Below are 21,094 nucleotides of genomic sequence, written 5' to 3' on the forward strand. Positions count from 1 at the left end.
GTCGTCGATCCCCCTGAGAGAATCAGTCGATAAATGCATGATTATGCATTTGACAGCCCCAACTCTGGTTTGGACGCCATCGTGTAGTTTCCATCTGAGAAGACGACAGGAGATCCCATCTTTTTCTCCTTCGAAATCATACAGTGATCAGCAGCCTAAAGTCATGTGCTGCTGTGCATGTGGTTGCTGGCTTGCACCACAGTTTCGAGCTGCCAGAGTTCATCGTCTAGTTTATTTAGAACAGGGACACTTCGGGGGACTATGAACATCATCAAGTTTATTGATCTTGCGAGATGATTGTATCCATTGAAACTGTTGATCCCCAGAAAGTAATGGTGCTTCTGAAACATTTTTTTACGTTCTTCCTCTTTCGAAGACCAATTCCATTTTGCTTTCACCCGGGGAAGGCCATGCTTATCATCAATTTATTATGTTTTCTACATGAGCTTAGACTCGACAGGGATTGGCTTTAGGTAGTTGATCATGAACTTTACAATGTTGATTGACATTGATTTAAACCAAAAAAAGAGTTATTGTTGGTTTCTTGTATTATACGTATTGAGCATATTTTGCAGGTCTTTTAAACGGTCCATTCTTTAGTTGGGAAACTTTAATTCGATCTGGTTTCAAGATCGTTCTTGATTCCCGGAAGATCCCATTTTGAAAATTCTTCCCGTGAATGTATTGCTTTCCTATTATGGATCATCTTATTTAAACCAACACTGACAATCATTTTTATCTTTTTCCTCGCTAAATGTTTCAATTGTCCACGATCACAACTGAGTGACGGGCAGGATGATCAGAGAATTAAACCTTCTATCTATCTAATCATTTATTTTTTACACCGCATGGTCCATATTAGAACCAGTCTTCATGTTAATGTATCAGGTCCAAGGGGCGATGCATCTATAGCCTTCCAAGAATCAGCAGCAGTATTTAACGTGAATCCGGCAGATTCACGTCCTTTTTACTCAAAACAATGATAGTAATTAGAATTAGTATTTTTATATTGGTAAAATGAAAAAAAAGCATATATTTTCTAAACGCGGATCGCCTCTCAAAAGTCAAGAATAACATTATTCGAAGGTACTTACTCACGGGGAGTAGCGTTCACGTTGAATGAACCAAAATACATGTCTTCCCAAGCTGTCAGACGTATTTTTTACCACAGAAGAGAGGGAGCAAGGTTACCAAGAGCTTCAACACAAAGTTGGAACCCCAAAGCCAAAATAGAAGCAGTAAGAGTTTAGAAAGCTCCGCAATAAATGTAGAGAAGATAAGAAGCTGAAGATTTTTACAGAGATATAAGGCATTAGCTAGTAGAAGAGTGAATCAAGATAAAAGAAGAAGCAAAAGAACAAATAAGGGAATTAAGTTTCATTTAAATCTTCATTTTTTTTCAGTGTTACAAAATGAGGTCACTAACGTAGTGTAAGTTGAAGCATGGCAGTAACAGTTTAAAAGAAAAAGAACAAATAAAAGAATTAAGTTTCATTTAAATCTTCATTTGCTCAGTGTTACAAAATGAGGCCACTAATGTGTAAGTTGAAGCATGGCATGACTGGCACCTCGAGGCACTGAAAGGAGACTTGTACTATAAGGTAAGTTGAAATACTAATCATACTCACCCAAAAAACTGTTTTGGTCAAATTTGACATGTAAATCTTCCACTACAAGTCTGCTGGGGTTTAGGGTCCCCTTCCTTTCATTTTCAAAGAATAAAGAATGAACATGAAAGCCACTGAATTGTGGATCTTACCTACATATTGGATCGATAATTATTCAGCCTTGAATAACGTTCTTTCCATATAAATATTTGCTTGGTAGTTCGTACATCGGAAAAAAAAGAGTTCATGTTTCTATGCCTTCAACTTTTAACATGTACAACTTATCTTACATGAATTTGCAACTAAGATTCCTCCTTCTATTAGAACATGCGAGAAAATTTAAAAGCAAAAAAAAAAAAAAACTTAAATAGATCATATGAGAATATGTGCAGGTGCAACTCTTAATTTCCATGAGATTCATGAATGCAGCTGATCATCTCATGTTTGGGCACAAAACCGAAATTTGGACCTCCCATCAAATTTTTTTGTGAATCTTTGCACGGAGGAGATGATCATCATGTTTTTTTACTTCTTCTAAGGGGCAAGATGGAGGCCATGAGAAAATAGATGCAGGCTTTTGCGATCATTCAAAGCGTGTGAGCTAGTTAGGTATTGGTCATGGCCGCAAATACATGCAGATGACAATTAACACTATTCTGACCACTTTTCTTTGGTACCAAACACAAAGCAAGAAAGCCAATCTCTCTCTCTCTTAATTTTCTGTAACCTATGGGGAACTACTGGTACCTTCAACCTCATACAAGAATTGAGAGCTGATTTGTAGATGTAATCTTTTTTTTTGTTGGTTATGTTAATGTTATTTTCCTTTTTTTCTCTCTCTCTCTCTTGACAATAAACTTTTACTGGACTGACTTTTGCAGGCACTTTTCTTTGTCAAGTCTGAACTAAAACGGCAGCAGCATGTATCCCATTAGTCAGTTTTCGCTTCCATCAATAAGCATCATCTTCTCCAAGAGAATGTTTCCAAAAGAAAAGATGCCTATTTTTTTAATGAAATAACTAAAATATTGTAGTTATTGTTCCAGCCAGGTAAATGAAAACCTTCGAAGCTTAAAGGTGTTTTTATTATTTGATTACAACTTACATGGCTGGTTATAGATCAATAATACTTTTATGCAGTGCAGCGGACCACATAATTCTTCCTCATTTATCCAAATATGGTAATGTGGTATGTCACGTGGAAGTCTGGAAACATGTGGTAATCAGCCATTTCTATGAAGTTCCAAACTATAATTATTTGTCTAAAGAACAATGGGAGTCAAAATAGAGAATTCATGTGACATAGAATATATGAAATCTACTTTATAAGAATAGACCCGTTAATTGACCTGTCTTCATCGGGCCCAACTTGGGCTTTTCTAGATCCAGTTTTATTTTATTTTGTTTAATATAACTTGGTCATTAAGAGTAGATCTGGGCCTATGAATTGTTTTGATTTGGGTAGTTCTCATTTCTCTAACAGATGCCATGACACTATGCGGACAACCCGGATAATAGACCTTCATTTAAATTAGGGGTCCAAACTATGTATTAATTACTAGTAAATGAGAAAAAAAATATTGATTGACAACAATAAAACCGAATGGGGAAGTGAATGCTCCTAAAAATTGCATGTTCAGAACAGTGGTAGAGCCACATGTGGGCAGCCCATCAAGATTTATTTATTTATGTTCACATTGTTGGTTTGAATTTTTTTTTTTAATTCATATGAGTACTCCTTAGGATACAGAAACTTTTGAAAAAGTACCCTTTCGGAAAATTTTTCTGGCTCGGCCACTGGTTTAGATAGGCAAACGATGGTGTTTCATCCAAAAGCAAAGCGGATGCGAGGAAGCCATTTTTTTCTGAAAAGAGAAGTGGGTTTACTGGTTAATTACCATGGTTGGTTCAGACCCAACATTTTGGCTAATCAACGTCTTCAGATAACCCTAACGTAAAGTTTTGGAAATATTGTCTCATGAGATAAATTTTTCCAATTTGCAGACACGTAATAAAGAGAGAGCTAGAACTCGAATGGGGATAGATAGCACCAATGTTCTGAGAATCGGTCGACTAGAATTGAATCGGTAGCAAATCGATTCGGAGACCAATTCAAGGGTGTCATCTGTCAGTTTTTAACTATTTTTTGAGACATTTTAAGTTTTTTTTTTTCATGTTTTCAACAAATTTTTACATATTTTCTCATTTATTTCTTTTGTAAGTGATTTTTGAAAATATGTTTGGGCAATTCAGAGTTGATTCCGCTCCACCATTTTGGTTCCGTAACCAATTTTTACAAAATGGTGGAAAGTTAATGGGTTATGAGTTCGAATCTCAATGTAAACTTTTTACCAGTTTGAGCTCTTTACGCTAGTTTTGCTCACCGTAAAGATTTTCAAAAATATATTGGCCCCTGTGACAATCTAGCTTCGAAGATAAACATTCTAGCTCCACCTTAATTGTACTCTTATTAAAGTTATCAAGCCATCACTTAGACAACTTAGCGAATATTAAAATTTTTAACGCATTAATTTTTATTATTTGAAGACTAAATAAGAAGAATAATTAAATTTAGGGCACTAAAAAAAACATACTATGTTAGCAAGTCAGCTCATTTTTATTATAAGCAAAACACACACACACTATATATATATATATATATATATATATAACTTGTGATCATTCGTGGATTCATTTTTCCGTCCGTAAAATTTCATAAATAGGAGTACTTATAAAAGTCTATCAGCACATCATGGAGAAATGATGCTCTTGTTGACACCCGTGAGGTTGGCCACTTACGAATTCGACTATGCTTTTGTTCTTAGAGAGCTCAGATAGTGACATTCAGCATCCTATTACGTGCATTTGTTTACGCATTATATGTGTGATGCACATGACGTTAATAAAATATTGTCCCCACAAAGCAAGTGGACATTTTGAGAAAATCTTTTTCCACTTTGAAAATATTTTTCTTTCTCGATTCTTTTATCTGTAGGAGAGTTTGTATAGCCGTTATACGCGTGGGCTATTTTTTGTACTACTTAAATGAATGAAATAAGTAACTTTGTCATTATATATGCAATCTTTTTTGTATATATTTATATCTACATTTATGTTTATACAGTATGCTTGTATTCTTTTCCTTCCAATTTTTCTCTGCAAGACACAAAGCTCTTTCTTTCCCCGCGTCTCTTGGGTCTAAAGCTGTGTTGATGCTTGAAATATATATATATATATATATATATATATATATATTTGATAAAAAATAATTATCAAACATTGTTGGAGAGCTCTTGTTAAGAGTTCTTTGGTCGACATCATACTGAAAGCTTTCCAAAGCATCCTGCTTCTAGTGTTGTATTAAGATTTGTGATGGGGAGTTCGGCACCCCTCATGAAAAATGCCTAGCTCCGCCCCTTGTATTATCAGCAGAAAAACTATAAAATTCAATGTCTAAAAATTTTAAATCAAAGTGTTGGCGAATGCCATTGAACCAACAAGAAAATGAAGATTCACGAGCCAATACTATTGTTGCTTTGTATCTATTAATTAATTTAAAATAAACTGTTATAACTTAGGATTTTTTCCTGTGATTGATGTTACACATAACCGTTGATAACGATGTTTAAACCACTAGTCGGAGCCAGAAATTTTTTCTGGTAGGGGCGCTCATTTAATGTCATTAATTTGGGGCTCATATATATATATATATATATATAAACAATCAAATTTATCAAAACATTACAGAATATTAAACTACCTTTATGAGGCCGGTGCGGGCACAATGTTACTGTGCCACTGCTCTAACACGTTCTTTTAGCTCCGCCACTGGTCTAAACACGTTCTTTTAGTGCTTTTGAGTTAGAAAATGAGCCGGATTTGTTTCAATTTGGCTGATTTTATGAACCTTTTCAAAAGATTGTTAATTCAGCTAAGAAAAATCCAATTTGAATAGCGTTTGTTTACTGAATAAATTAAGTCCAAGGTAACCTTTAAATATCCCTTGCTGCAGCAGCGAGCTTGAATGATCTGTTTGTAATACAAGACTTTGCAGTTTATGCTCCTCGAATACCAAAAAACCAAAAAAATTGAAAATTGTCAAAAGCACTCACTCTCTTTCTCTCTCCCCCGCGCCCCTTTGTGTGTGTGTGTCTGCATGCATGCATTTGTTTGTATATGAGGATTCTATCGGACAATAGACGTTGTTGGATGACTAAAAATTTAAAGTCTTTTACCAAAACTACCATAAATCTTTGGAAAAAGCATTATAAACTTTCATTGTACTATAAATCGTGATTAATGTTCTTGTGTGTATGTGTGTGTATAGAGAGAGAGAAAGAGAGAAAAGTCGGTGAAAATAGACACTTAGGTCATGGATACAAACCTGGGGCATTGCTTTTTTTTGTTCAAAAAGTATTTCAAATACAATATAACCATCTTAATATATTTTATAAAGACTATTTTGATATAAAACATGTTTTGATGCAAATTGTTCTAATGAAAAGTGTTGATGTTTTTATTACCATGCCACGGGAGCCTTGCATTTTCTCTTGTTATAAAAACACCACCATTAAAGTCTAACAAATATTCAACTTAATATATGTTTTGCGTCAACACATTTTTAAGATCGTATCACTAAGGTTAAATTAAAAAAAAAACACACACACACTTTAATAATATATCATGATTTAGAAAAAAAAAAAAAAAAGTAAAGGAAGACACTATGCTGCTGTCAATTAGAAGTTATCCCACCTGTCCATCTAGTTGAAACTTAAAACCACTTTCAAGTTAAAAAGGGTCAAGAGTTGAAGATCATAGGAGTTCACCTAACTAAAGGAAGAAGAAGAAGAAAAAAAAGAAAAAGAAAAGGACGGCACTGAACTATTTGTTACACATTAAACTATACCGAAAACCGAAAAACAGAGCCTCCATTTACATTAAGAACATTTTGAATAAGGGCGAACAAGGAACCAAGGCCCCCCTCCCTACCCTTTCCCTCATAGCAATGACCGGCCACTAGCCGGAGTCGGTGCATCATACCCTTCAAGGCTACCTCTTAAATATCTCTTCGACACTGCCCCCCATGACTTTGACAAGCTTTTGCATACAATAGTTTAATACAACCTTCAGCAGATGCATCTTTTCATTTAGGGGAAAAGGTAAAACCCAAAGGTCATTTTTTGAAGCCTAAGAAGTGCAATATTCATTAATGAAGCCGGTGCTAGAGAGTCCAACCTGGTGCCCAATGGATTGGACCCGCACAGAGCTGCTAGTTGGGCTCCGACCGGTTTGATTGTTATTGGAAATGGGCGCATGCGGTGCACATGAGAGGGGGCCAATAGGGTTCAGGCGGCCGCCATGACCTGGTCCTCCGAGCCTCTGTCAAGCTGTTGGTTGGGTAGGTCGAACAATGGCCGGGCCCCTCCCCCCGCAGTTTGTTGGGGGTAGGTTAAACCACGGTAGGGGCTCTCCCATGGCATCAGGACAGCTGAAGGTGGGCCTCTCTCTCTGTGTTTCTGAAAGTTGCCATTTGGGAGGGAGTGAGAGGGAGAGTTTATTTAGCTGGCAGATGGGCACCGGCTCTGCCCAAGAGGAGGATCTGCAGCGCCGAGCATTGTGCCATCATCTCGTGAACGTAGCAAGAAATCACTGGACTCGAGAAAGTCTACTGCTCCCCCTCCCCACTGCCTCCTCTCTGTTTCCTTATTTGTTCCATTGATTCGATCCTGTCTGTCTGCTGCCAACCAAGGGTGGTGCCACCATGACTAAGAGCTCGCCCCAACAGCAGGAGTATCAGAACCACCTGGGCGGCAGCAATCCAGGTGTGAAGCCCAAGAGAACCAGGAAGACTGTCCCGAGGGATTCCCCTCCTCAGAGGAGCTCCGTTTTCCGAGGAGTGACCAGGTGTTTGAAGCTTCTTCCAGCCTTGGAAACTCTTTGGTTTCTTGGTTTTCGTGGAATTGACAGGAAACGCTGTTTTCGGCTCCTTCTTGTCTGTGCGGGTGCAGTTGCAGACGGATTGCATTGATTGTGAAGCAGAGATTGTTTAACCAGTGATGCTTCATTGTAACATAAGAGTAGCGATATGTGTATTAAGTACAGTTTCGCATCTTCTGCATTCCAAAAATGCGATGCCTGTCTTCTTATGCCTGCCTTTTGCCTAAGCAGCATTGTTCATGTCCTCTGTTTAGTGAACTTTCTGTTTATCGTGATTGTTAATTAGTTCATTTCTACACAGTAGAATTTGAGCCACAGATTTCTGATCAAGGGTACCAACCTGATGATCTTTCTTTTTCTTAAACATTGGAATGTGAACTGGGTCTGAGTCTGGAATCTGCATGTTCAGGCACCGCTGGACCGGCCGTTACGAAGCACATCTCTGGGACAGGAACTGTTGGAACGAGTCTCAGAACAAGAAAGGACGGCAAGGTTTGTGTGAAGAGCTTCACCGGCTTCTTCTGCTTCTGTCTTTCCTTTTCCATTCAATTGGTCACATACTTCTTAGACTTTTCTTGCTTGTACCTCAACTTGCTCTGCAACTAATTTCTTTTCTGACATCTCTTTTTCTGGACTGTCCATGAAAATTTTAACCGGCGGTGCAGTTTACCTTGGTGAGTGCTGTCCTGCAACTTCTCAATTTTAAATTTATTGAGTTGGTAATTGTTGGTGGCCATGTGGGTATGAAATTTCTTGGTGGAGGAAAACTAAAATTGAGAGTGGTCACAGGCGCATATGATGATGAAGAAGCTGCAGCACGTGCCTATGATCTTGCAGCATTAAAGTACTGGGGAAATGGCACACAGCTTAATTTTCCTGTCAGTATTATTGGGGATACCCTCTTCAAAACTATCTGTTCTTTCACTGTAAATATAAAAGGCCTAGTCCTGATCTTGGTTTCCTCTTCGTGTTAGATATCTACTTACAGTGATGAGCTTAAGGAGATGGAAGGTCTGTCAAGGGAAGAGTATATTGGATCATTGAGAAGGTAAAAGTTGCTCGCGTATTTTGAAGAAATTAGCTCCGTTGGCAAATTTGTTGAATTAATTAAAGCTACCAAAACAGGAAAAGCAGCGGCTTCTCCAGAGGTGTATCGAAATACCGAGGAGTTGCAAGGTAAGGATAGACATCTCCAACTCAATGATCAACTCTGAATCTTTTGTTTATTTCCTAACTGTAATGGGATCTTCCAAATTTCAAATAAGATTTCCATTAAAAAAAATCCTCGGTTTTTCACTTTTCCTGCCATTAGTTGGACTGCAAACCTTTAAGAAAATGATGGATTATAAATAGAACTGAAACTTGAGATATATACATGTATATTTGGTCTTGGTGGTTGGCTTTTAGCACATGCAACTGTCAACCTCAGAGATGAATCACAGTCGGCAATTAAGTTGAGTCATGGAAGTTCAGTTTCCCTGCAATTTCCTAGGTCTCTGCCTTATGTCATTAATTATGCAGGCACCACCACAATGGGCGATGGGAGGCGCGAATTGGCCGAGTACTTGGTAACAAATACCTGTATTTAGGAACATATGGTATCCTTCTTAACTCTCACCTAAAAGTTCCCCAACCTCCCAAACCATCCAACCACATCTTTCATCCCTTAAATTCCTCACCAAATGCTTTGTATGTGCACCAACTGTAGAATTTATTGAACGGTATTTTTTTGTTACTATTATTGCTGTCCTCATCAATTGTCTTCATCGTTTTCTCTTCTTTTACTGGTCAGCGACCCAGGAAGAGGCGGCAACCGCCTACGACATGGCGGCCATTGAATATCGAGGCGTAAACGCCGTCACCAACTTCGATCTGAGTCGATATATGAAATGGATCAAGCCGAGTGATGCTGCTTCCGGTTGCACCAGCAGCAATACTACCGCAGATGAAAACAGCAGTGCCATCAACAGTAACTTGATCAGCATCAGCAGCACAAACAGCAGTCCTGAAACTGAGTCTAGCATGCAATTACCACCAACTGAGCTGCCATCGAGTACCATTGAAGACTCGATCTCTGGCTTCCAGCAGCAGCAGCCTTACCACAACCACCACCTTCCGCAGCCGCAAACTAACACAGATGCTGCTTCTACAATCGGCCTTCTTCTGCAATCATCAACTCTCAAAGAAATGATTCAGAGGAGCTCGGCCGACCTCAGGGAGACGCCGCCTGAATCTGATGAACTTGGGGCATATAATTTCCTGGAAGATATTCATACTTATTTTGAGTATCAGGATTATTGTAGCTATAGCAATGGATTCGGTGACGTCGACAGGATTTTTGGAGATTTGAGCAGTGTTGAATACCCGGACGAGTATAGTCCCTTTGCAGAGTCTCTGTTTTCCTTTGAACATGGCATTTATCCATGAGAGGCCAAAGAGAGCTTTTCTTTATCATCATGCATGAGAAAAAAGATCAGACAAAAAACAAATGTATGGGGAATCTGGGGCCATTAATTGGTTATTGTTTGATGAAATAAGAAAGAAAAAAAAAGGAAAATAGTTTGGTATTAATTTAGATTTGGGTTGCATCGATTCAACTTTGCTACCACGATGCATGGCTTAAGAAGAATCAAGTGCTAATGGAAGCAATTGCAGAAGCCCGTACAGATCTGATGTAGCACTTTGAGATTGACTCTTGCAATTGCTGCTTTTTATTTTTATCTTTCTTGTGTTTATGCACTTGATAACAATTGAAGGAAGAAAAGCGGCTTGAATTAAGAAGATGACGGTCGAACTCGAGACATTTACGGCAAACAGAGAAGCGAGAATTCTTCTTCAACTAGAAACGATTTATGTTTCTTTAAAATTGGTAAAGCAATTGAACTGGTGGATTGCCTTCGTGCATCTTTTGAACGCATTTCTAATGAATGATATTGTAAAGGGAAAATTAGGCCCTTTCTCCTAAAGTATTCGATTGTTTTTTTCTTATCAGAGAAAGAAGAGGCTGGTTAATGGCAGACCTCTTAGCAGATTAACCATCTGTTCGGGCCGGCGATTTTTTTGTTGGTGGGCATCATTCGAATTGTCGTAGTTACTGATTTACTGGCTGATGGTATGACTGATAACCCATAAATTCAATGTGCAAATCCTTACAGGTGAATCCACTCATTTCATGCAGTAAAGCCTTTTGGGAAGAATCAGGTCCTTTAATAAACTTAAAATCAAATTCCTTTTTTATGGAAACAATTTAAAGAGAAAAATTCAAACCTAGACTTAAAATCTCTCTTTTTCCTTTTTTACTCATTTTTCTACAAGTTATCCTACATTTGGATGTAACCTTTACACCCAAAACACATTTTAACTATAAAATAATATATTGTAGGATTTTAAAATCAATTGTCTGGTTTCTTTCCTTCAAAAATGCAGCTTATGTGTCCGAAAAAACATGAATCTTTATATAGATCATGTGTTCTTAGAATCACATCAAAATGAGAGTCCCAAGTTTAAGACTACCCACAAACTCTCTCTCTCATCTATTTAGGATAGAAATTCTAATTACTTCCGCGATTACAATTTACAACATAGTGAAACGAGAAACCTTATGATTTTGTTTTCATGATCACTTTCATCACCCAGAAGCTTCTGATGGATTAGAAAATACAGTACTTAAACCTTCATCAAACTGCAAATAAATTATGATGTGAGGATCTGAGAAAGCCAGAGACCTGGAAAGGCACTTGTAGTGAATAATGCCTAGAAATTAGTATTCTTTTGCCTATGGGTTTAATTTGACTTGTGCAAACCTAATCATGCATAGAATCTCAAGGTAAGAAGACAAGCCCCGAGATTTTATGCATCAAGCAAGCGACTAAAGGGGTGTTTGATTACTCTGGATTTGAAATTCATGCTTCTAATGTGGATTGAATGACATGCTTTCGCTTACATGTGTAAAAGGTTCACGATGAAATCTATGGCTTATCAAACTAAGAATTCTAGGTCACACCTAAGTTCCATACATAAGATCCTTATTTTATGTTTTTGCACTGAAAAAAATTCAGATTGAAGATCAAGGAGGGGGAGGGTCTGATCTTAAATCCACGGTTCTCAAATCCCGAGGATCTCAAATCAAATGCTATCAAACATTCCCCTAAGTCTTCGACCCGGACTTGTGGAATGGACACATTTATTGGACAACAACTCATGTGAGCGCTTTCGGTGTAACATCAAACAGGAAATAAGTAAGCTGTTTTCACGTCGTGCACTAAATGAAAGCCAGAATAACAAATTCTGAACTGCATTAATGTGGCATGGTCTCACATATAGAGGCACCCGCCTGCCATGGTAACTGGCATCATTTGCTAGATCTATATTATTCAAATTTTTTTATGCCTCCCCTTATTTTTTCAGTTTCCAACTTAAGCATAACTCTCTTGGGGCACTTGTCAAGAGGGTTCTCTGCATTTATCTGCAAGACATATATAAAGCAGTCATCTTCCCCTAACTTTCACAAAAGGAAGATTTCTTGGAACCGGTTTCCTCATTGTCTGTGATAAAATGTACATAAGATCTTTTTTTTGGGCATTCATTGCTGAGGGACATGCATGAAAGCTACAGTTGCGTCGCCTCTTCAATTACTTGCAAAACGAATAGACATTAGAACCCTTTTTGGCTCTTTCAGTTGTATAAATTTGGTAAATTGCAAAGAAATGATATGATTTATCAGTGTATACAATGCCATTTTAAAAGTTAATTATTAGGACAAATTTGGTTAGTATAAAGTTAAAATGAGATTTAAGCTAAGCACATTTACATTTGGAGGCACACATAACACATACAGTCATGCAACAACCCCATATGAGAGGACTCGTGAATAAAAATCTTGAAAGGAGAACAAGGAAGTTGTCAAGTTTCCGATCGACTGCGTTTTTCTCATTTATCGATCTTACGTATTCGAGTATGTTCACCATTGATTAAGCCTAAATCTGATGTAAATCCAAAACCAAGTAGAATCATGCATTGCTGAAGTTTTGTCTCAGCTAATGCACCCATCTTTGGGAAACCAGATGCAGAATACAACAGCAAGGTCACAACTTTTCCATTAATTAAGATGATTTGATAATCTACAAATATACACTTGCAATGCAGGTCTTTGAAAATTAGATAGTCGTTAACTTTTGGGTTTACTTCTTTTGTAATCATGTGTTCTATAGATGGTAGAGTTAGATCAGTACACTTAAATCTTCATATTCAATAATGCATAATTATCGAATATGAACATTTAAGTGTATTGATCTTAACTATATTATCTATAGAACATATGATTACAGAAGAAGTAAACCCAAAAGTTAACATCTAATTTTCAAGGACCTGCATTGCAAGAATGTGTGTTATATATATATATATATATATTTGCCAGTTCAAGATCTAGACATGTACGTAGGTAGTGGATTGGCGCAGGAATTTTCAGGTTGGAAAGGGTCAGGCATTCAACATATGACGTGCACGTCTTCATATATGCCGTAATTAGGTAAGAGACCACCAAACCCATGCTTGCCTAGCGACGAGAGAGAAACGTGTGGTCATTTTTAAGTTGTTTCTTTTACTCACGGAATGCTTCTTGCTTTAAAAATGAAGAACTTGTTTGTGACTGGTGAGAGAGAGAGAAACCGAGATAGAAAGTAATGACAAACAATACAAGTGCTATATATATATTTCCTAACAGAATAAGATCAATGACATTAGCTAGTGTAGGCATAGCTATGAATAAATGACCACTGATGGGCCTTGCAAGCATAGGGTAATAAGAATATTAATGTTGTTTTGGAGAACCCATTCCCAGAGGCGGAGATACGTAGGGTCTTCGTAGGGCATATACTCCCTGGAGTCCAATCTAAAACCTTAAGTTTACATGTTGAACTGGGGTAGACTTGGGTTCAGTTATATGAAACAATCTCGCGAGACTTGGGTCATTGCTTCAATGTCAATTGAAAATTTGTTAACTATATATTTAATGTTTTATGATAAAAATTTCTGGCTTCACCCATGTCCGTTCCCCAAATATATGTTTTGGGAATTCCATGTTTTCGTTCAAAGAAATATTATATGATCATATTCAGCTTTGTTTGTTGGATCCATAAGCATCACTAATAGCGTCAAGGTTTCTGAAGTGAGAACATGGAATTTTTGAATCATCTGGTCTAAGAATATTGAATACAATCTTCTTATTTTTTTTATCAGACACCCTCCGTAATTTCGGATGGTAAGAGGCGATTGTAAGGTGAAAAACTTCTGGAATCAATCCCTTCCCTACCACTCCCAGTCACAGCTTTCCCATGATGTTATCCTCACGGCGGTCAGCTCACAGCAAAAATTTACTGAATTTCTTCACAAGAAGACTACCCATTAAATGGTTTAACATTGCTTAAAAGTTTTCGATTCCAAAAATCTAGGAAACTGTATGAATTTGTCTGAAGGAATGAGGTAATCTTCAGATGACTTCTTCTGCAGAAGTTGAGTGTTTGGTCTTGGAGACTTTAATAACGTCGTAGAGATCTCACTGCCTAATACCGACGTAGCTTTGGAGTTTGGACCCTGAAGACATGAGATGTGCTTTGGAGTTTGGACCCTGAAGACATGAGATGTGCTTTGGTTTTTGCTCCCTGAAGACATGAGATGTGCTTTGGTTTTTGCTCGGGTTGTGGGCTTAGTCACCTAAACATTAATGACAAAAAGGGAAATCTCTATTTGCCATACTTGAATGGCTCACTAATCTTTAATCCTTATACCTAAAATATGACCTTTTATTACTTCCATTGAATTTTTTTCATGTCAACGTTCCATCATAACTGCTAAATACGCTTCAACTCTCGAATTAAAATATCTTATGTTCATCAAATTAAGTTACCCTAATATTTTTTGCAACTATTTGAAGAAGCACTTTGAAGACCCACTTCTGCCGAGACAGCAAACGTTATTGAGAAGTTTAAACTTTGAGAATTCCTACAAAAAGCATTGATGGGTTGGGTATCATAAAAATTTAAAAAAAAAAAATGGGACAACTTTTAAGGGTAAAGGCCAAAGATTAGCTATAAAATAAGCTTTCCTCTAGAAAAGCAAAAACAAACAAGGGGTTGTAGGCCAACATGAGGTTTCTTTATAGGACATCCACCTCTTTTATGAAGAAAATTTTTGTTTATTATATAAGAAAAGACATGGAACTCTTGGTGCAATTATGGAATCTGGTTGGTCATAGTTGGCTTTAAGCAATACAAGCATGAAGCAAGGCCGAAGCAGACTATATATATATATATATATACACACGAACTGTAATATATATTTTTTTATGATATAAAATGGGATCATACCGACGCGTTTCGCAAACTTGTATTTGCTAATCTTAATTTTTAAATTAACTTTTCTATCAAGATTAAAAGGTATATTTACTATCATTATTATTATAATATCTGCATGTTGGTTGATGAAGTGTCATATTTTATTGACTGATCCTGACGTTCTAAATGCTATTGCAGTGTCCGATGCTTGGTTACACTATTAAGAGATCCATGTAAAGAGCCCTGAAATGTTCCCGTTGGGAAAAACAAAAGCAAGATGAAGCAAACAGAAAGCGAAACGATACCAACTCGTTGATAAAGTATGTTCCTGGTTACAGAAAGATTCGCCAACCATCTCAGCATTTTCTTTGTAAAAGCCACCGGAGATGAGGCAAAACTAACCGATGCCTGTGAACAATGGTGGTCTAAAGTCTCCGAGTTGGCACAAATTATAGGACTTAGTTTTCGTTATAATTAGGCAAAACAATCTAATGTCTTCTCTGTCAAGCAAGAAGAAGAAGAAGCAGAATTTTCAACCATGTTGGTCCTTGGAAGAAATTTTTAATGCCAATTTGCTTGATTTCATTTCATTTCCAAATGGGTGTTCCTTTCTTTCATTACATCAATACAGAAACCTTGAATCAATGATGATATGTGGGTTTCCATGATCATCTTCCTCACATGGACTTAAGGAACTGAAGATCGTTCTTGGGGCAGGAACCACCAGTAACAACCCAAAAGAAGAAAAAAGAAAGATGGAGGGAAAAAAAATGGAGAACAGGTGCGTTCCGGCGACTAGATGGAGGGGAGGCATGGGGTCCGGTCACGCCAGTCGAGCAGCACGAGGGACGCAGCATAGTGGGCCAAGGCTCCAGCGATGACCAGCACATGGAAGATCTGGTGGCTGTGGCCCGCGATGTCGAAAGCCCCGGGCTTCCACCTCTCCGGCACCCTGCTCACGTAGAACCCCGCCCCTGCTGCATAGAAGCAGGTCATGGCTAGCTCATAGACGGAAGTCAGCAGGCAGTGCGGCTCGTCCCAGTTCAGCCACAACGCGTGCGCCGCCGGCACCACGCCGGAGAACCCCATAGCCAAGAAGAGCGCGGCGCGGAACGGCCGGAACTGCGCCGAGGAGAAGGCAGGGGTGAGGAGGGTGAGGACCGTGAACACGCCCAGGGTGGCGATGGAGGAGAGGTAGACGAGGCGCCAGAGTGGGTGGCAGAGGAAGACGTAGTAGATGGGAGGGAAGAAGGAGGTGACGATCATGAGGGAGATGCCGGCGTAGTCGAGTCGCCAGAAGAAGAGGTTGAGCTTGTGGGAGTGGCAGGCCAGCAGGTGGGAGAGCGTGCTGCAGAGCAGACACACCATTGCCCCCACCAGGTAGACCAGCCATGGCCATCTCGGTGCTCCACCATGCTTCCTGCCGCTTTCCGGCCCTGCTTGTAGAGCATCCCTCTGAACCAGCTGCACATTGAAATAAAAATCATATTAACTTGATGATATCTAAAAGCCTATATGGCAATAGTAATAACAGGTCTCATTTGGAGCAGTTTTATGAGCTGTTAGTGTTACCAAGCAAGCTAGAAAAGGCACATTAAGTTCACTCATATTTGAGGGATTCAATGTTCAAATCTCATGGCGAGCATTACATTTTAATATATATATATATATATATATATATATTTGTTGCAAATGATAGCAAGTAAAATAAGTTGAAAGATGTATAAAACCCGAAGCAAGTCACAATTTTGAAGGAAATAAGATTATAGCTGTAAGATTTTTAACTTGGTTCCAAGTAAATAAACATTAAAAAAGGACTTGGCTATCAATCAAGCGCCCACCAAGTTACCATATGACAGGATCTGGTAATTTTTGTGGGGCCCAAAATTTGGAGTGACTCGAACTCCCACCTAGACCGGGTCTGCCAACGACTCACGAGTGAGACCGGATGGCAAGGTTTTGGATCAAACCTTTAATCTTTGGTTCATTTTACTGCACGGGATCCGATCTGTTTGGGCCACCGTAGGTGTGAGGACCACCCTACGATCCCTAGCTGAGAGATTCCCCTCCCCTCGTGAGTGATTTCAGGAACTCTGCCGTGATTTTCGTGACGCCAAACGCGAAAACGGTGCGTGCAGCTACATCACATGGTAGAAGCCCTCCAAGAGGACCGACGTAAATGGTGACTCCTCGTTTCTAGGAGTCGGAGTTGAACCGAGTTCGATCTCTTTTTCTTTTGCCGTTTCTTCTTGAATAACAAAGAAGAGAGATCGGATCAAAAGAGAAAGTTTTTTTTTTTTTTTTTTTTTCTACAAGATGGCGACCTTCGTGAGAGGGGAACCGGGGAGGACCGGAAGAAGAAAAACCCGACCAAGATCCTGATCTTGGTAGAAAGCAAAGCATTGAGTTATTATTTTAATGCGGTAAAAGTCAGAGAATCTAAATCAACTTACATAGAACAAGTTGTCCGAGCTGGTCGTGTTGGAATGAGGTGGCAGGGACCTGTAAGTTTTAACGTTTCCAGACAGATTTCATCAGCTAAAAAATTCACAGCCACACAAAAAATCGAGACAGAGACCGCGAGAGAGACAAAGAGAGAGAGAGAGACCATGACAAATCAGGAAGCAGATCGGGCGTCTCCAGGAAGTTGAAGATGGTGAGGAGGAAGAAGAGCAAGAAGCCTGCCAAATGCCTGCAAATTCAGCGATTCCAAGCCCATCATTTCTTGCCGTATCATCAATTTGATAACTCGTTCATGTTTTTCTAACAATAATATAAGAGATGCAGAATGAAATCTCAGAGAGAGAAAGAGAGAGACATACGTCCATATGTTGAGAGTCTCATTGTGCCAACAGAAGACGCTGAGGACGGCCTCCTTGAGAGGCCACTCTGCTCTGTAATGGTCCAGTATGAACTCATTATCCTTCAAGTAGTCCGGCAACGCCTCGTACTTCACCAATCGGCACTCGAACTTCCTCTCCCCCTCCACCTTCTTCTTCTTCTTCTCGCTGGCGGTGGCGGTGGCGGTGGCGGTGGTGGTGGTGGTGATGGTGGTCTCCGCCACCACAGACCCATCTCCTCCTCTCCTCCGGAAGATCCCCACTCGATCCATCACCACCAGGGGACAAAGAACCCTCCCCTTTTCTCCTTCCTTCCTCTCAGCCAAGATATGGGGAAGAAGAAAGAGAAGGAAGAAACTGTTGCTCTGCCTGCCTCTGTTGCTTCAAAATCTCAAAAATGATCACGAAATCTCTGAGGGCTTTGGTGACCGACCCCTCTGAGAAAGAGTTCGAGACTCTGACCAAGCCCTCTCTCTCTCTCTCTCTCCCTTCTGCCTTTTCAAGCAGAAAAATAAAAAAAAATAAAAATTCTTTCTCCTCCTCCACCGGTACCTCTCCTACCTCCAGGCGCAGCCGTTGTTGCTTCCCTTCCTTTTATAATGGACGGACTCACTGGTAGTCGCCAATTTTAACATGGAAAGTGGGCAGCTGTTTCCCACACACCATATAAAACTATTTAACAAATTTTTCATCAGGTCCCTCCCTTTGTTCATAATCTCAAAACACCGGTCCCTTCTTGTGATATTTTTTAGTTTTACTTTTGTCTTTATAGGCGGCGTCTCATTCATTCGCATTTTTGTCATTTCTAATTCCATTTAAGCGTTTTCGTCGTTTCTAATTCAAAACATATGGTCTTCTTAAATGCCATGTAGCATATAACATGCTTTTGGTGGTTCTTTTTGACCGACGTGGGTACGTTGAAATGTGTTCTAATTGTTGTCATTTTCACATTTGGATCATTGAAATAAAATCGTTCAAGTTGTATTTAAACTTGATAGGCTCGACCCGGAGGAATCCAATTGGGTTTATCAAAACATGCTTCAAATTATCTAACATAAAGTGTTGTTCGTGAAAATAAAGTGTTAGTTGACATTATGAACAACATGCGAGTGTTTCATAAATATGGATCAAAAATTAAAATAGTTCCATCAAACACTTTAAAATCTACTCTAATGCCACATTCATAGAATAGTAATAATAACTATTCCGATTTCCATTCACCAATAGGTCCTAAAGAAACAAGTTATATGACATATGATATGAGAGGTTCCTCCTCAATTTTTGGTCCATTGCCATGATTAATAGGGGGAGATGGCTCAAAAGCCCTGACTTATTAACGTCATAACACTTAAGCATGGGCGGACCCATAAATTTTTCATGTCCAAATTATATTTTTAAAATCTTGACAAAAGCTAAAATATAATTTTTTAACATTTTTATATCGAATAAATGAAATTTTTTAAAAAGAAAAATGAAAAGAGCCATGGCCTCGATCTACCCCTTTTGCTCCACCCCCATCCAAGTTACCCTCCAAAATTTTCAAAAGACAAAAAAAAAACTATGAGGCACTTTTCTGAAATCATAGCTAAAATAGAGGTCCTGAATCGAAATATACGTAAAAGCATGGAGGGAACAATCCGACGGGATTCTTGGAGGTGGGGTCCACGCCATGCGTGAGTTCCGAACGTGGACCGCCATTTCTTGGGAACCAACGCACATGACCCGTACTTACAGTTGCAAACGGATCGGATCCTGTTCAATAATTACTGGATTTTGTTTCATCTCTCTCTATCGGATTCAGGAATGCATTTAAGAGTCTCGGATCTCGGATCTGACCCGAATGAGATAACGCGGACCCGGAGAAGAACAAAAAAACGAAGAATTCCAAGCCAGTTTGGTCACCAATTCCAGAACAAGAGCCTTCCAAGACTTTTCAAACTTCCAAAGAAGCTTCTCTTTCTGGTAAAACTTGGCACGTTAAGAATGTCAAAATCCAGCACTAAGAAGAAGACCATGTTCCTTGTTTGAAAGGAAACCCAGATCGTCAACCCCACGCTTTCTCAAAGTCTTGCCTCTTGGACCCGCAAATTGAAACGGCAGCATTTGGTGAATCGGCCGAATCGGTTTTGGATTTTTGATAAACGTTTTTAAATCTCAAAATTCATACAAAACTTAATAAGAGGATTTTTTCAACTTTGGTTCTATCATACCTAAAATCAGATTTTGGTATGATGCTTAAGAGGGTGTTTGGTGAATAGTGTTTCATGAATATGTTTTAAAGATTGAAGTACATTGTATTCTATGTTTTCATAAATGTACTCTGATCTTTAGGACATATTTATGGAACAACGGTTTTAGTGTTCCTATTGTCAAAGTACCTAGGTGGTATATGATCCAACACATTTGAATCTCTATGGTCTATTTGCCAACAATAATAGCTTGTTAATATTTCATGAATGATAGATTCGTGAAACTCTCTTTGTTACAGTTTTTTGTGGATATGTTCCAATCTTTAAAATAGATTCATGAAATAATCACCTACTAAGTGGTTTACGATAATATATGCTAGCAGATGCCCATGTTTGTATAAATATGAGCATCAATAGCAATATCTACTCGTCTAGTTGACGCTTCAAATGTTTTTATCTTCCTTTTTAAGTAGACAAAAAGAGGTGGTTAGACTCCCATAGAACTTGATTAGTAGAGGCGAAATCCAAAATATTTTCAACTCTCGATCCTTGTTTAACAACTTGCAGCTTTCAAATTCGATCCTCTAGGTCGGCGTGACACAACCATATTGACGTGGGACTTGATGTTGATATTAAAAACAGCAGCTCGCTTTTGATTAATATGAACGTATCTTATATTAGAGATTTTATGTGCATAAACAGCCTGGAAAGTCAAGGGGAAAATGATGGAAACACTTGCCATTTCCCACATTTGTCTTTTCCAATCAATCATAGATATTTTTCTTTTTCAGCAAAAACACGTACCAGTTAATCATTTAAAACATGTACTTTCGCCGATGAAAGGGAAGAGAGGGGGCTTCGGCTCTCAGTTGAACAGTAAAAGATGAAATATTCTTCTTGCTCACCCGAAATTTGTCAATCAAAAACATGTTAATCTATCTCTCTTTAAAAGCATAGATCAGAAAAAGCATCTGCTCGACAAAAAACTAAAGAAAATCTGCACTTTCATTATTGATAAAACAAAAAGATGGGTTTAGAGAGCAGAAGGAAATGAATTCACATGCGAGCTTCGGATTAATTAAAGCCCAGATCACATTTTTTACTTGTATGCTTTCAAAGGAGAAATCTTAGGGGGCAAATGCAGCCACCATCTTCTCTGGCCCTCTGTAAGTTGTTATCACAGAATTCTA

General features: G+C 38.7%; 2 protein-coding genes across 3 annotated transcripts; one reads left to right on the top strand and one right to left on the bottom strand.

Annotated features, from left to right (window-relative positions):
- Positions 1 to 6,931: 6,931 nt before the first annotated feature.
- On the top strand, positions 6,932 to 10,115 carry LOC116249767 (AP2-like ethylene-responsive transcription factor At1g16060). Of its 2 annotated transcripts, XM_050076514.1 has the most exons (7): positions 6,932 to 7,511; positions 7,954 to 8,218; positions 8,334 to 8,422; positions 8,519 to 8,592; positions 8,670 to 8,720; positions 9,066 to 9,142; positions 9,337 to 10,115. In XM_050076514.1, the coding sequence occupies exons 2-7, from the start codon at positions 8,185 to 8,187 to the stop codon at positions 9,969 to 9,971; spliced, it is 960 nt and encodes a 319-aa protein (XP_049932471.1). In that variant the 5' UTR covers positions 6,932 to 7,511; positions 7,954 to 8,184; the 3' UTR covers positions 9,972 to 10,115. The 2 variants fall into 2 exon arrangements, with proteins under 2 accessions (XP_049932471.1, XP_049932470.1); XM_050076513.1 differs by lacking the exons at positions 6,932 to 7,511; positions 7,954 to 8,218 and having other exon boundaries at positions 8,232 to 8,422.
- A 5,318-nt stretch (positions 10,116 to 15,433) lies between these two features.
- LOC116251605 (heptahelical transmembrane protein ADIPOR2-like) lies at positions 15,434 to 18,320 on the bottom strand. Its single transcript, XM_031625966.2, has 4 exons — positions 17,698 to 18,320; positions 17,484 to 17,567; positions 17,329 to 17,377; positions 15,434 to 16,339 (listed from the first exon to the last, which is right to left on the bottom strand). Exons 1-4 carry the CDS (start codon positions 17,985 to 17,987, stop codon positions 15,671 to 15,673), a joined length of 1,092 nt encoding a protein of 363 aa, XP_031481826.1. The 5' UTR covers positions 17,988 to 18,320; the 3' UTR covers positions 15,434 to 15,670.
- Positions 18,321 to 21,094: the final 2,774 nt, after the last annotated feature.

This window comes from Nymphaea colorata, chromosome 3 (assembly GCF_008831285.2).
Source record: "Nymphaea colorata isolate Beijing-Zhang1983 chromosome 3, ASM883128v2, whole genome shotgun sequence".
NCBI lineage: Eukaryota > Viridiplantae > Streptophyta > Magnoliopsida > Nymphaeales > Nymphaeaceae > Nymphaea > Nymphaea colorata.